Genomic DNA, 16,146 nt, shown 5'->3' on the forward strand with positions numbered 1-16,146 from the left:
ATGCGTACAATGGTTCTTTTTAAGGCCTGTTTACTGGTAATACCTTATTGGTACTAATTTTAGCGCGTACCAATTTGTGCGCAGAGGCCCAAAAATGCGCAAAATTTGATACCTAAATTATGCACAGTCAGGAAGTGCAAGAAAATTAATACCACATTTTAAAAGAAAGTGGCATTTATCTTTAAAAAGTTCTTTATTTTTGTTTATATGCATAGAAAAGAGAGGCCTTTGGGCGCGAAAATTAATACCGATAATCCGAAGACAATTAGACTAGTAACTAGCCGTTGTATTTCGCTGCAGCCCCGCTGGAACACGCACACTACGTTCGCTGAATGCAGAAACCTCTCATTCCCGTGGCGTTTTTCTTAAAGCCGCGCGCATCACTTTATAAGCACATTTCCCGCGTTTTGTGTCTCAGGAAAACCAGACGCTTGCTAGTCTATAAGACAATTGGCTGCTGCACGAAAATCTTTTTTTCTTGATGCGCGAAAATTAGTACTATTAAGGTAGAGTAATTTAGGAAATTTTCACCGTGCCAACACATTTGCTCGTATTAAGGAGAGGTTTGAGTAAAGTTTTCATTCACCGAGTGGAAAAAATTCTAAAAATAGAATTGGTCGCAGAGATCTCGTGGACACTGTTTAATTTCCATAATATGGGAATACGGGAATATGGGGAGACAGGGAATGTGGGGAGAAAGGGAATACGGGAATATGGGAATATGGGGAGACAGGGAATATGGGGAGACAGGGAATACGGGAATATGAAGAGACAGGGAATATGGGAATATGGGGAATATGGGAGTATTCGGAATATGGGAGTATGGGAATATGGGGAATATGGGAGTATTGAAATATGGGCAGAGAGGGAATATGGGAAGAGGGAATATGGGAATTTTGGGAGAGGGAATTTGGGGAGAAAGGGAATACGGGAATATGGGAATATGGGTAGAAAGGGAATACGGGAATATGGGGAGAGAGGGAATATGGGAAGAGAGGGAATATGGGGAGAAATGGAATATGGGGATAGAGGGAATATGGGAAGAGAGGGAATATGGGGAGAAAGGGAATATGGGAATACGGGAATATGGGAATATGGGGAGAAAGGGAATATGGGGAGAGAGGGAATATGGGGAGAAGGGAATATGGGGAGAGAGGGAATATGGGGAAAGAGGGACTATGGGGAATAAGAAAAATATGGGGAGAGAGGGAATATGGGGAAAGAGGGACTATGGGGAATAAGAAAAATACATAAAAAGCATTATCTCCTTAATCTAATATGCAAGATACATGGAGAACTGGCCCATTTTACAGACTAAATCTCTTTGAAAGAGGGACTGGGACTAGCGTCAAATTGAAGAGCCGACCATCAAATTGAAGGGTCGATTTGTCAAATTGACAAGCCGACTGTCAAATTGACAAGCCGACCATCAAATTGAAGGATCAATTCGTCATCCAATTGAAAGGTCGAATTTTGTAAGGTATCTAACTTCATAGATCAGGCTGATCCCGGGGGGGGGGGCACTCCAGGTAAGTGACCTACCGGACGTGCGGCCCTTAAGGGTAAGTTTTTTGGATTTTGGAAAGTGCACTGTAAGTAAGTAAGGGTTGATTTGTGAGCAAGTGGGAAAAAGTGCACTGTAAGGGTGTAAAATTTGAGAAAATACCAAATTTTGAGGTAAAATTTGAGAAAATACCAAATTTTGAGGTAAAATTTGAGAAATTTCAAAAAATTTTGCCCTGAAAATGGCAAAAAATTTCGAAAAATTGACGGTCGTTTTCAAAATCGAGTGCCCCCTAATCACTTTTGGCCTGTGGACTTTTCCCGCCATTTTACCATGCCTTGTGCTTCTCCATTGAACTCAAATGTGGAGCAGTATCTTGAAGAATTTCGAATCTCACTAAAAGGCACTAGGGGGATAAACGCGTTTCACTTAACTCTGTAAAGTATGAAGAATATACTCCATAAGGGTAATTTCCTTGATACGCTGGCTATTTGTTTCATGTAATTTTACAAGAAGTCAGTCAGGTAGTTGGTCTAAAGCAGCCTCCATTCTTCATTCTTCCTAAATCTTCCCAGTTAAAAGGTATGTATTTTTATTTATTCTCAATGCTCTTGATCATAAGTCTGCTAGTTTTGTATATTCGTTCTATGTACCGGTAGCTAGTGAACCCCGTCTCCATCATGGATATCAGTTAGGGAAACCATCCAGGATCCTGCCATTCTATCAGCCAGCAAAAACTTAAATGACACTTTTAAACTTAAGTTTCTTACCATTTTCCATCGAAAACAATCGAAAACATTACTACTTCCCAAAGCCGGAGACCAAAGCAAATGATCTTTCTTGATGAGGGCGCCCTTTTAGAACGACCCTGCCGGTGCACCCGACAGTCGGGTGCTGTCGGGTGTTTTGTCGGGTGCTGGAATTTCTAAATTTGCGAAAACACCCGACAAATAGTGCACCCGACAGTCGGGTGCTAAAAATTCCTAACTTAGTGAGAACACCCGACAATCAACACCCGACACCGCCTGATGGGCATTTGGCGGATTTACGCCCTTTACTATTTCCCGCCATCTTTTCCGATGCCGTGGGGCGTCAGTCAAATGATATGAACATCATCGGCCCTTATAAAGCACTATTTCTCGTCACCGGCGGAAAAGGGCCGGCGTGTAAATTGGATCAGCGATGGGTTTAATAGAGATCTTCGAGTCCTAATCGGTGAAGGTGAAAAAAGTTTCGGGGGCAGGAAAGTGACGAAAATTCTGAGGTAGAGAAAAATAAGCTTCGGCGTAATAATAAGGGCAATTATCACCCAAACTCGAACCCAGTCCCTTAGTTTGCTTTTTTAATTTATCATTCTGATATAGCGCTCTTTTATCCGTGGAACGATTGTATCGCGTCCATAAGTAAAATTAAAAAGTGCGATATGCAAGTGGCTCTGGGTACGAGTTTGGGCGCAACTTCGTCCCGTGTAACCTAGGTTTTTTTTACGTTACTAACTACTGATCGATACGATTGAAACGCCATACCTGACATTAACCTTTACCTCTCTCATTTCAACTTAATCTCGATATCATTCTTTTTATTTAGAGTCGCAAATAAGAGAAAATGAATCAAATAGCGATACAGGTGATCACTTTTAATTTGATATTTACATTTTAGTCGCAAAAAAATTGCCGTGTCTTTCTTTTGATTCTCTACTTTGATCATATCAATGTTTCGATATTCTTAAATTCCAGCCTGCACTCGATGGTCAATCTATTTCTCCGTGTTTAGGTTTGAGGCATGACATCCCACCCACTCGTTTTTTTCTCTTCTTTTCTTCGTTTTTTAGACATTCTGATGATGACAAAACACACGGACGTACTGGTTTATCCAGGTAAGACGTTAATTACCTTTAATATCATGATATAAATAGCTCGATCTCATCTGATATTTAGTTTCAAAATGACGTAATGTCCATGGCGTTCTAAATGGCCTGTGGAGATGCGTAATTCCGGAGAGAGGAATGGTTTTTTTTAAATTAGTTACTCTATGGATACTTTTAAAAATATTTTATCAGGCTTATAATCTCAGACATAATGTGCAATGGATATTAAAGCTGTGGATGGACAAGAGATTCAAAATCGTGAAGGGTGGTAGTCTATTAATAAATCTTTCTACTTTCTATCTCCTTCAGAAAGAAAACAGAGGGAATGCATTGATGATCAAATGGCCTTATATATAATTTATTATTTTACATATTTTTAATTGTATGTATTTCAAAGATTGTCTGTAAGATTATGTTCAGACGTTACGGTCTCGTATCATTCCGGTATGGTTTCCGTGAGTGTTTCCACGATAGTGTTCATATTGGTTTCGGAGTGTTTCGGAGCAAGAAAACGGAGCAGTTCTGTTCCGATGAAAATAGTGGAGCGAAACCGTTCCGATCTGCTTTGCTTTGTAACGTCTTCTCATTTTCTTTTTTTCAAATTTTGGCGTTATTCACACTTGTTTCAGAACCGTTTCGTTTTGGAACGATACGGAACCGTGACGTCTAGAACATGGTCTATATTATAAAAAGGTTGTTGTCCAATTTTCTTCTTTTGAGCAACACACACGTTGTCCCCAGCCATCCAAACAGTTTGTATGTACCGTACGTATGTATGCAATGGTTGTATAAGAATAGTGGGTGTACGCTAAAAAGATAGAACAAAAAATTCGGCATACAAGTAGCTTTTCGGTACAAAATGAAAACCCAGGTGATATATAGCGTCCAGTTGACGAAGTTTCTCAATCAGCTCAGATAGATTGAACGTCATTTAAGAGTTTAATGACACACGCGATTTTCAGGTAGGTAGAAGAGGGAAAACCTACCTAGATAAACTTAATACCCAGAATGGATTTTTGCCTACCTAAGTACTAGTGAAGGTTGCGTTGATTTGGTGACTCATTGATGAAACATCTCTATTTGTCTTCATCGTTGTGTCGTTGTTTTACAAGTCGCTCATCACGCATGAATGAATAAGAAGAAAAAAAACGTTAATCCGTGAACTTCTCCCAAGAACATCAAAACCCGAGAATCAGAAATCACATTTTTTAACTAAAGAGATTGGTTTGACGAAAGAGTAATTTCGTCAAAAACGCCGCGCGCCCACTACGGGCGGGGTGGCGGTAGTAAAAAGAACCCGTTTTTCCGCCCTTCGGAAATCGCCACCCACCCGTTATATGTCGGGTGCTGTTAAGAGCGTCAAAGATATAGCACCCGACAAAGTGCACCCGACTGTCGGGTGTTAAAATTTCTAACTTCAAGCACCCGACAACAGCACCCGACTGTCGGGTGCACCGGCAGGGTCGTCTTTTAGATCTATTGTTAACTCATTTAAAATGGTGGACAGAGTTGCGGAATGACGAAGGTGCCCGCTGGCTTCGAGGGTGGTAACGCCAAAACGCCCAATATGACCAGCCAACAGAAGGCGAGTTTGTTGCTGCGCGAGTTACGTCATGCACTCCACCGTAGCGAAAGCGCGAATGACATTTCACAATTATAAGAATATCTTATGGGCTTAATTCTTATTTGACTTTGAGAGCTTCATGGAAGATGAAGAAGTATAAAGATGAAAAATGCGCTGGTTAATTTTTTTAAATAGGTCTGTTCTATCATTGTTGAAAGTTGAAGAAATTTCTACCGACGCATAATTTTTTTACAGCCAATTAAAGGCACAGTCTGCTTATACTTACTATGTTTGCTATATCTAGGCAACAAACGGTAAAAAAAGACACAAACACAATTTTTTTATGAGAGTGGTTATGATTTTTTTGATTGCGGCCGCGTACAGGAACTCGCCAAATGTTCCTAACTGGATATGATGGTCAATCATTATGGTATCCCCACGCCCGTTGCCGTTTGGTTCAGTTTTAGAGTTTTCAGAGAGCATGTCATGGGCTCCCCCCGGAAAAATTATACCATTGAAATCCTGCCCTTAAACTTTGTTTACCCACCTAGAAAGGCTGCTCAAAACCAGAAAAAGTAACAAAATTGGCCATTTTTCAGTCGTCAGTGATTTTTCCCCCTGAGACCAGAAAATTAGGCTGCAATAAAAAATATGTGTTGTGTTCGGGTCGGTCGTTCGACTGACTGTTTATTTCCGCTTTGGAAAGTCGGTAAAATCGTCAGGTTATTTTGGGCGCTGTTCGCAGGTTCGGATCTTTCCCATAATGGCAGGCACGGGCGAACGGAGCATGTCTTTGAATCATTATTTTTTGTTTACTTAAACCCACATTGAGTCTCGTTCAAGTTTTTTCATGTACCCTTATTGAAATTTTCATGTCAAAATTCAGCAATACGGTAGGGCCAATACCCTCAGGGCCGAAAATAAGGGCAGCTTTAAAGGTTAATACATGCGCGTGCACATTTAGTTTGGCAAATTAAAGATGGCGGCATAATGATTGCCGACTTGATTCATTGGGATTTACTAGATCTTTAAAAATCCGACAACATTTACTACTGACCGACTGACCGACTGGATTTGAAGATGTTTTAGGACCCGAATGGAACATATTTTTGATTGTCGCCTTATCAAAAATTTGCCCCTGCCCTTGAAACTGATACACATTCCACGTGCGTTTGGTTTGCGACGGGTACAAAATGCATAAAACATAATCAGTCAACTGATGTTGTTTTTTCTGAAAGCTAGATTTCCTAGTGTGACTAACTGATAATGCATAATGTATAATAGTATTGCGTAATTTACAGAACTATTTTATATTTTCTAAAACTCTCCTTTGTAGAGGCTAAAACCGCGAAATCCTCTTTATACTATAGAAGAGTTTCTTAAGTAAACATTCCAATCAGAGGGATTTCCCCAGACATGATATTTACTTTTTGAATCCGAACGAAAGAGAAAACATTCGAATCATAACAAGAAAGGGTGTTCCTAAGCATAAATAATAAGAAGATGCAACAGATCAGAAAGGTTTTTCCCCTTCTTCTTTCTCAAAAAAAAGGTAAAAAGGTAAACACATAAACATTCGACTGTAAAAAGATTTGAAGTATATTTTCTTTGATCTAGCCAGCTGATCTAGCTGGATATTGGCTTATCTTAGCTTACAAAAGATTTGTAAGAGGGAAAACCGGTTGAAATTTATTAGCAATTGTTCGAAAAGATCTCTGAGAAAACCCAGAATAAAGATCTTGCTATAGAAAAGTAAAATACGGAGGAGATATTTTTGTGTTTTTTCTACACTATACTATGTTATGTAAAAAACAACTATGAAACTCAAAATGGCAACAAGCATTTTCAGTCGATCATGAATCTTCTTCATCATCCAAAATTCAAATTTACAGCTTTCTAACCTTTATTTTCTGGTAGAAAATGGTATATTTGTTTTGTTGAAAGTATTATCTTTTAAATTATCCTTGTTATAGCCTCTGAAATTGACATTTTTTCAAATATTATGCATTATGCAATATGCATTATGTTTTATGCATTATGTACCGTCGGTTTGGTTTGGGAAGGCAAAAAACGAACGCGAACTACCCATGTCTAAACTTTTCAATATATCTCCAGAACTAACAGATTTTTTGAAATTCTGTAAAAAAGGTCCAAGTTCCTGAATAGTTTTACTATGTTCTGTAAAAAAATGATAACCATCAGTCAAATACTCGTTCATCTATTTAAGATTGAAGACAAAAATTTGCGAAGAAAAATAAAACTTGAGCACAAAAAATGCTTTTTTAAACACTTTTTTCCACTGAAAAACAAATAACTTTTATAGACTTACCTTCCCCAAACAATGAAGAAGCCTCTACTAATTAATGTAAATGAGATAAGATAAGATAAAACTTTAAAGTCAACCAGAATTTACAACCTTTCATCCAAAGCAAAAGACGTGCTTTTCTGGCCGCCATCTAGTTTTAGAATGAGAATTATTTTTTATTCCAGTTCCCACGGTCTTTTTTTCATCCAATCAGATCGTGCGATCTCACTTTCGCTTTCTCTAGTCCAATAAGACTGCGGGATTTGAGTCATGTGACATCTCTATTGAAAAACCCGCGCATAATAAAATAGAAATACAGGGGGTCACACTACTGGCTACAGGAACTGAAAGCAAGCAATTAAGGCCAATATTTTTGGTTTTTCTGAAGGACAAAAGGTATAGGAAGCTTTACCGAAGGAGGGATAAGGCTGGGACTATCTATTTAAAAGATATGGACAAAAAAGGCACTTTTTTGGGTGATAATTAAGATTTTAGTTAGAAACTTTAATTCTCTTACCCCCCGTCTCAGGCCCCCCTGATATGAGCAAGGGAACCATGTTGGCCACTCCTACTGAAAATTTCAGATCAAAACAAACAAGGAATTAAATTGGAAAAAGCTGGTTTTTGATTGTTTCTGATTCTAGAGTGCTACCGTGAGATCCGATAACTTGCATCATTGGAAGCTAACATGCATAGCCCTCAAATGAATGGCCTAGCTGGTCATTAGAATAGTTAAATCATAACAAACTTGATTTACAAAATTTGTGGGTGGTAATATGTTTATCTCCTAATCATAATTGATATCATGCATAATTATGTTTAATATCATTAAATTTGAGGTTACAAGTTCAGCAGCCATCGAGAAACGCCTGACAGTTATTCACACTAGCATCCCGCAGAAACTTGTATCAAAGATTGATGCTGCAAATTATCAAACTTTATAATTCAAAAAGACATATTCTCGGGTACCTAATAGCCGGGGGGATTGGAATAAGCAGGGGGGGGTTGGAAAAAATCTCAAAACTTAATAAGCGGGGGGGGGGTTGGAATAGAAATGTCCTGGGTGGAAAATTTTTGAAAAGGAGGTTAATACAGCTGAATTAGGACAAAAGAGGGAACTTTCAAAAACATTTCCCTAAAAAATTAACAAGCGGGGGGTTGGAATAAGAATGTCCTGGGTGGAAAATTTTTGAAAAATTAATTAGCAGGGGGACGGCTATTAGGTACCCGAGAGTAGCTACAAAACCTTTTAGAAATCTGTTCTTTGAAGATATATTCTGTTTTGATGAGGAAAGAGTACACACATCAAACTTTCAAAACACAAAAATTGAAAGCTGTAATTATGAGGTTCTACTCTCTGCCCTGTGCAAGAAAATATTAAAGCCCCCGTTTTGATTTAAAAGGTCTAGTACAACATGCTGATAAAAAGAAATATTTTGTCGCTATAAATCAAGGGGTTCAATGTTTTGATTTGAATTATGACATCATTTTGCCATGCTATTCCCAGAAGAATTCTCATAGTTTTTATATTTTTATTCATATACAGGGTGGGCAAAAGAATATGGCCAGACAAAAAAAGGTTCACTTTCACTTTCATGAACACTTGTGGAGCTATCTGATTATTTAGTTTTAATTGAATGAATCTTTGTTTGTATGGAAAATGTCTTTTTCACACCTCGAAGATGAAGTAAAAACTTCCCCAACTTGACAAGAAATCTGTGACAAAAATATCTGAAAAAAACCATGATGATAAACTTATCTTTGACCAGAGTATTGTTAGTTAAGAAAGAAAAAACTGCCACTTCAAACACCAGGTTTCTTCCTCTTTTTAAGGGACTTTCTTGTGAGTTTATAGATTTCTATTAGTAGTGGAGAAACCCTTAAGGATCTGTAGCATCTTTTGTGGGATGCAACTACATGTGATTGTATGTTTCAAAAGTAGATAGGATTATGAGACTTTTTAGGGTGGGTGCCCGCAAATTAGGCCTGACAAAAGGTCTTACTGCCAAAAAACGACACTGTAAGAATAACTCCCCCAAAAGAGGCAAAAGATTTTAAGATCTTTAATTTTTAAACTAAAATGATATACTTTTATGCTCAGAATTTCATGCTCTATCTGATGGTATCAATCATTTTATTGATATTTGAATGAACCATACAGCACCATAACAAAATATTCTCAAAATTCTCAAAGCTTAGATTAACGACTTAAAGTCTTTCAAAAGTGTTAAAAGTAATTAATTTTTTTACGACATTTAACTATCCTTTTGGGAAGTTTAAGCCGGAAAATTAAGGTTGCAAGATTGATGATGCTAAGCTTAAAGAACTTTGACGGGTTCCCTGGAAGATTAATCAGCAAAAATGGAGATTGGGCTTGGCCCCCAAGATCACCAGATCTAACGATCTGCAACTTCTTTCCTTGGGGCCACCTGAAGCATCCAATTGTATTGCTTCTAAGGGTTGTACTTTTCCAAATGAATAAAAACCAGAACATTCACATTCCCAAATCCTGTTGATTTGGATAAAAGAAATTGATTGATCGCCGAGTTTGCCTTTTCTCTTTACAGGAAACAGTTACTCTCCAAACCCTTATACTTTTTTCGAAACAAACACACGTTGTTGGGCCCAAGGAAAAAGCTACAGATCCTAAGGGTTTGCTCCTTACTATTATTGTTGTAGCTTTGAAAAATCTGCATAACTACAGTGGCGTGATAAACTTCTTTTGTTTTGGATCTAATTACATGTTTTTTTGGCATGTAACGTTTATAACCATATGCAGGCTCAGTTTTTTGTACTTAAACCATGGCTCTTTTGTTTAAACTAAGCATAATTTGTGCCTGGTATAGGGGTAGACACTTGCTTATTAAAAGTAACATGTATGCAGAAACTTTAGGGGCTTCAATTTCTTGTGCACCTCACTCTTACAAAAGGATACCTATTTTCTTATTCAAAATTTCCTAGCAATTCTGCTGATATAGTTGCATCATCATCGATAAAAAGCTTCATTGCAAGAAAACCAAATCTTAAATGTATTTTTATTGAAATTCTTAAAATTTCCGAAATAAGTTGATATCAAAATGATAAGAAGTTTTTAGGTTACAAACTGGTGTAAGATTTTTCATTTGGTGATATTGAAATGATACTTTATTATGTTATTACCTTTTTCTTGCAAAATCGTTTCAATTTTTAGTTCAAGTGTTTTTTTTCAAGTGGTTTCCTTAAAAAGTCTTTGAAATAATTGATGCTTCTTCTAGAAAGGGAAACAAATAGGTTTAGTTTGGTTCGAAATTTTACTGTTTAAAAGATAAGCTGAAGTCTCATAGAAAATAAGGCTAACTTCATCTTCAATTTATTGAAACAGAGGTATTTGATTGTTTTCCAGGCTGTATTTTCCATTTGTGTCCTGCCTACTATAAAATATCTAACTTTCCACACACACAAGATTTTTTTGGAGGAAATTGTCACTTTTGAATGTATATCAAAATATTATAATATAGGAGGATATTTTCGTTTAAGGCCAAAATCCTGTGTAGGTCGAAAACTGAGGAACAGATTATGTGTTTTCTTGAAATATTTTTTGACACATACTGAGTTACTTCTTTCCATCTTAACTCATATTGAGCTGCTTTCTTCCTTATAGTCATTTTAAATCACTAGTTTTACATTGACAGATTTCTATGTCATCATATTTTTCTTTTCAACTCCAACCTGATTGATTTTCTGTGAATGTTCATTCTAGATTTTTGTTGTAATTCGTATTGTCTTTTTGTTTTGTGGGTTTTGTCTTTAGTGTATCCATTTTGAGTAGTTGAAGGTTTTATACTTCTAGAATAATATTTGAGTAATATCTCAACAACCAGTACGGTTTTAAAATTTTGATCAGGTATGAAAACGAATATCATTATGTAGATCTATTATCATTATATTTGGCAAGAAAAGAATTATTTTCAAATTTGCTATCTACAAATCAATTTAAATATATAAGCTTAAGATTACGGATGACATGACCCATCCTTTGAAAAATACTGCTAGTGAAATGTAATTTCTGTGCAAAATCTTTTATTTGTGATGATATGGTTGTAATAACACTTAATTTTGACATGAATATAATTTAACATAAAAGAAACCCTACAAAAGGAAAAAATCCAAGTTGTTACTATTTACAATTTCATAAGAATACGATCTTGTGTTCAGGCAAATAAAGCTTGGAACACTTGATTCTTGTTGGCTTTCTTTTCGTTCATGACTGTGACGGGACACAATGGGTTCTTTTTGTCTTGCAAGAATTTCGTTGCAAAAACCATGCCATTTTGTCGCTCAGCTCTAGATGCGCCTGATGATAAATATTTGAATGAACATAATTAGCACTTAAAAAAATTCACCGAATCTCTTTTAAAAGCAACAATGGAAGGTTACCAAAAGAGTAATTATGTGCATTTTTATATTATTAATTTGTAAGGTGCCAAAAGATTTTTCAATGACTCACTCCGAAATTTTCGAAGAGAACTAAAGGTAAACCTTTGTTACAATTAATGAAAAAAGATATTTAGGTTTCAACTTTTAAGACCACAACAATTCTTAAGCTGACCCTTTTCTGTGGTCATAATGAGCAGTAAAAAACAATAGGACAGGAAAATATTTTCCAAATTTTGAATATAGTTACCAAAAAATGGGATACAACAATCTGCCAGGGCTTGAAATAACGGTCGGACGTCCGACCCAAATTGTCGTTCCTTGTCCGACCCAAAAATCATATTTTTCAAGCTAAAGCAACCCTTATTGGAAATTTTGCCCGACCCACTTGAAATCGTTATTTCGAGCATTGATCTCCTTTAAACTATTGACTTACTATTTCCAACCCAGACATACAAGTGGCTTCCACCATCAACTAAGAAAACATCTTTAGTGTCCAGGCCTGATTTGTTCAATGAGCCAGTCGAAATGGTCGAGAATTGCAATTTACCACTGGCATCACTCAATTTATACATTCCTTTTTGTGTTGGTGGTGGTGGTGCACGCTAAAAAGGTGATGAAACATCTGTTAGGATTCCTGGGATATTCCTCACTCTCAATATTCAAGACTTGCATGAGGCTAAGCTTCTAACGCATGTATAAAGTACACGTTTTTTTTAATAAAAAGACTTTATGAAGCATAGCCATTATTGTGATTTGGGCTTGAAAACAATAGATCTATTGTTATAGAACAATTGAAATTTAAGAGTATGGCCCCAGCGTCAGTTCAAATAAACTCTATGCTAAAGAAAAAACGTGTATCGGAGTGATCTAGTTCTTTAAGTTCAATATGCAAGTATCATTCCGTAGTTAAGTCAAGTGCACCGTTCATTTTCACTTGTAGAGTTTGCATGGAGGAATACAAATAATAAAATGATAACTTTTCCATAATAAGGCCTTACTAATTTCCACTTACTCTTTTGACGCTGTTCCGGCTGACACCATCTTTCAACGATTTAAAGATTTCATGATCGCTCGCTGTATCACCCTCTTCTAATACTTCTAACTTAGCTTTACCACCTCTTTCAGATTTGATCTTTTGAACATATTGTGTGGCTCTGAATTTCTCGTCCTTGTTTGCGTTAGAGCCATTCAGCTAAAAGAAGGCGTTGGTATATAGATTAGATTTAGCAGCTGTGTTACATTTTCAAAATGGTAAGTTTGGAACATATAACTATTTTTAAAATCAAATGTTTCATATCGGTTCAAACAAAAGATATGATACTTTTGATGCAAAAACCGTATAATCGATGAGGATTTCTATATAGTCTAGTTTCCTGGTTCAGTAAATCAAATACTCACATCATCAATTACCTTAAAATTGTCAAAAGGTGTTTTGGAAAATCTGGTTGGATTTTTTTAAGATCTACACCCCAGGCTGAAACCAAACCTTCTTTAACATCTACGGTCAAACATACAGTTGAGTTTTGGTCGAACATAGAATATCTCGAGTATAGTAAATCTAATGGCCAAAGTACATATCCGGAATGTTTACTTACTTGGTAAATTTGAAGGCCTAAATCAAAGATGAAGACATCATCGCTGTTGACATTTCCTTTCTTCATCGGGATTTCAAGGACGTCAATTTTCTTACGTTCTCCAACCACTTGGAACAATCTTGGTTTATATTCTGTTGGTTTGACGTGACGGAAACCCGTAGCTGCTCCTCCTTTCATCAACGTGATTGTCTCTGTTAAGTTGGTGAAAAGAATGGGAAGAAATTATGTCAAAATCAATGTGTTTCCAAATGTTTTTCTGATGATCATTTAGATTTTCTTTGAATTCGATTTTCATTTGAAAACTTTACTTTTATCAGTGTCAATTTGAAAATTATAATTCATAACAGAGAACTCTTTCAAAAGAATATGCTTTTAACCAACTTATCGAGCATATTTCACAATTAAGCTGTTCGAGTGCAGGTTTTAAAGGCCAAGATTGTATTTTTGCTTTAACCATCATGACAAACCCAAATACTGGTCAGATACCAAGGTCCGAAAATTTATCTTATTCAGGTTTGGCGTAACTTACCGAAATATGTTTTGAAGAGAGAAGATTCATGTCCTTGAACTTCACGATGTTGCACTGGTTTATCATTATGGAAAGTGTCCAATTCGACAGTTTTGTAGGCTGCTGTTCCGTACTCATCTTGTGTGGAGTATTTGCCAATCCAAAAGTGAAGGTCGTAGTTCAATTCCTAAAAAAGGTAAAGGCAAGTCATAGTATATAATCATGTTGGTGCAGTCCCTGTAGATCTGTAACAAGGCATTATTCTTATACATGTCACAGGTGTTGCATTTTTCAGTCATGCCAATTTAGATGTATAAATGCATTCTTGATTTTCTTTTAAAGAATCCTGAAAAATAGGCTACGTTATAATATCACATCGTCGAACAGGAAGGTCTAAACACCTTTAAAATGTTCTATAATGTAGACTACATAAAGTGCAGTAAACAAAATGTTTATACTGATGATGATATTGGACTGGTAGAATCGCCTGGTCTGTAGGCAGTAACTTGTTCATACTTACATCCTCGTCAGCATCTTTGTAAGTGTTCAAAATGATGTACGAATCTCCGCTGTAAAATTTCCCATAATCCTCAGTTGGCCATTTCTCAATCTGTTGGAATGAAATTTAATATTATGATGATTGCCCTCGATAATGTACCTTCGAATAAATCGAAAGCCTCATCCATTCCTTTTCCAGCACCTTTTAATTTCTCAAACATTACTTATAGATCTAGAGGTTTCTTCTTGTTCTGATTCTATATGGTCCAACCTACTTATTACATGATATCTTTAAAGGAATCTCATCGGAGGTATCAATTTTATAGGGTTGTCAAAGGCATCAGACTAGCTTGAACAAAGCTTTTGTTGCTGTCATTTTCACAATATTTTCCCATGCTTACCTTGAATTTGTTGATCCGCCAAATTTCGACACCAACTTTTTGACCAGATCCATGCCATGCCTTTTCTTGTTCAGCTGACTCTTTCTTTACCTGTATGAATGTATGAAAAGGTAATTTGATTGATTTTATCTCAGTTTGATTTTAAAACCCTCATCAGTTAATCGCATGGCATAGTCCCTAAAGCATGATCATCTTGGCAAGATCTTTTAATATTTTTCTTTTATCCTGCCATGAGGTATTGAGATTAAGATCATAGTTGATTGTAAGTAATATGCACAGCATGTGTAGAGTTGTATATTCGATATTTCTTAATCCTAAATACTCTAAGGACCTATCATGCTAGTTCAAAATGTTATATATAACTTTTTGCTATTGCAAAAATGCTAACCAAATGTTTTGAGAATGTTATTTTTTGATACTTTGTAGATTTAATTTGCAATAATAATAATGATAATAATAATACTAACTTCGCCAATCGATTCCACCTTTCACGCCTTTGAGTCTCTTTCCTTTCGTATTTTTAATACATTGGAGTCTCGAAACACACGGGAACGAAAATTTATTCGAGTTATGGGATTTTCGAGTTATGGAGTATAGGGGTTTTCCATAAAACTTGTTCGAGTTAAGGAGACAGTCGAGTTATCGAGGTTAGAGTTAAATAAACTGTAGAGACATTTCATGAAAATGGATTGCTTACCTCTTTTTCAGTGTCGGAGCCAAACAAGGCCATATTGCTGTCTTTCCAATCATATTGCTTTGCTTTTTGCATCTTGAATTTATTTTAGTTTTTGTTTCTTACTGTATTTTATAAAATACTTTTTCACTAGAAAGAAAAAAGTTTACAGTTTCGCGATTTTGCTTTAATTATACTGGTAATGCTACAAAATAATCACCTAACTCAAGTATTCATTTTGTCATACTACAGTTGAATCTCCATAACTCGAACCAGCACGGAGAGGGCAGATTTGTTTGAGTTATAGGAATTTCGAGTCAAGGAAACATGTTCATAAGACATTGTCAACTGAAGGGACAAGTTAACTTGTTTAAAGGTTTTATCTTTACATAAGTGTTCCCGTTTCTTATCTTGCTCCACATCTGTGTCAATTCAATATTAAAAAGCTTGTATATTAAAATTGATGAGTAAGCAAACGATATCACTCTTATTTAAAAACAAAACCTTTAAGTTAAGGATATTATTCCAGTTATAGAGGTTATAGAGTTATGGAGACTCTGCTGTATAACAAGTTTAAAACATTTCATACTAAAGCGCTTACCAATATTACAAAAGATCTGTGCACATCTGACAGAATTTATCCCCAAAAAATATAATACTCTCAACTTTTTTTTCTCTTCTTGTCAACCACCCAATTTCTTCCCTTCTTTCTTTCTGAAACAGGACAGACTATCCCATCAAGTTATTTGTCACAAACATAATTGCTCGTCCTCATAATATACCTTATATACACGACGCACAACAATTAGTATACA

General features: G+C 36.2%; 3 protein-coding genes and 1 long non-coding RNA gene across 5 annotated transcripts in view; 2 read left to right on the top strand and 2 right to left on the bottom strand.

Annotated features, from left to right (window-relative positions):
• Positions 1-788: 788 nt before the first annotated feature.
• Positions 789-1,241, top strand: LOC136810548 (otolin-1-like). The gene has a single exon (XM_067067112.1). The coding sequence runs from the start codon at positions 789-791 to the stop codon at positions 1,239-1,241; it is 453 nt and encodes a 150-aa protein (XP_066923213.1).
• A 756-nt stretch (positions 1,242-1,997) lies between these two features.
• The window catches only part of LOC136810440 (ubiquitin-like domain-containing CTD phosphatase 1), a 35,622-nt gene continuing 21,473 nt past the window's right edge, over positions 1,998-16,146 (top strand). Inside the window, exon 1 of one of the 2 annotated variants that reach the window (XM_067067003.1) lies at positions 1,998-2,086. The gene's annotated coding sequence lies outside the window, so the exon portion shown is untranslated. The remainder of the gene's footprint in view (positions 2,087-16,146) is intronic. The other variant, XM_067067002.1, reaches the window with a different exon arrangement.
• On the bottom strand, positions 3,638-5,036 carry LOC136810522 (uncharacterized). Its single transcript, XR_010847120.1, has 2 exons — positions 4,396-5,036; positions 3,638-4,179 (listed from the first exon to the last, which is right to left on the bottom strand). It is a non-coding gene; the product is annotated as an uncharacterized lncRNA (long non-coding RNA).
• LOC136810439 (gelsolin-like protein 1) lies at positions 11,142-15,481 on the bottom strand. Its single transcript, XM_067067001.1, has 8 exons — positions 15,356-15,481; positions 14,659-14,748; positions 14,280-14,369; positions 13,781-13,946; positions 13,252-13,442; positions 12,669-12,848; positions 12,090-12,258; positions 11,142-11,573 (listed from the first exon to the last, which is right to left on the bottom strand). The coding sequence occupies exons 1-8, from the start codon at positions 15,425-15,427 to the stop codon at positions 11,431-11,433; spliced, it is 1,101 nt and encodes a 366-aa protein (XP_066923102.1). The 5' UTR covers positions 15,428-15,481; the 3' UTR covers positions 11,142-11,430.

Source organism: Clytia hemisphaerica, unplaced genomic scaffold (assembly GCF_902728285.1).
Source record: "Clytia hemisphaerica strain Z4C2 unplaced genomic scaffold, Clytia hemisphaerica genome assembly, whole genome shotgun sequence".
NCBI lineage: Eukaryota > Metazoa > Cnidaria > Hydrozoa > Leptothecata > Clytiidae > Clytia > Clytia hemisphaerica.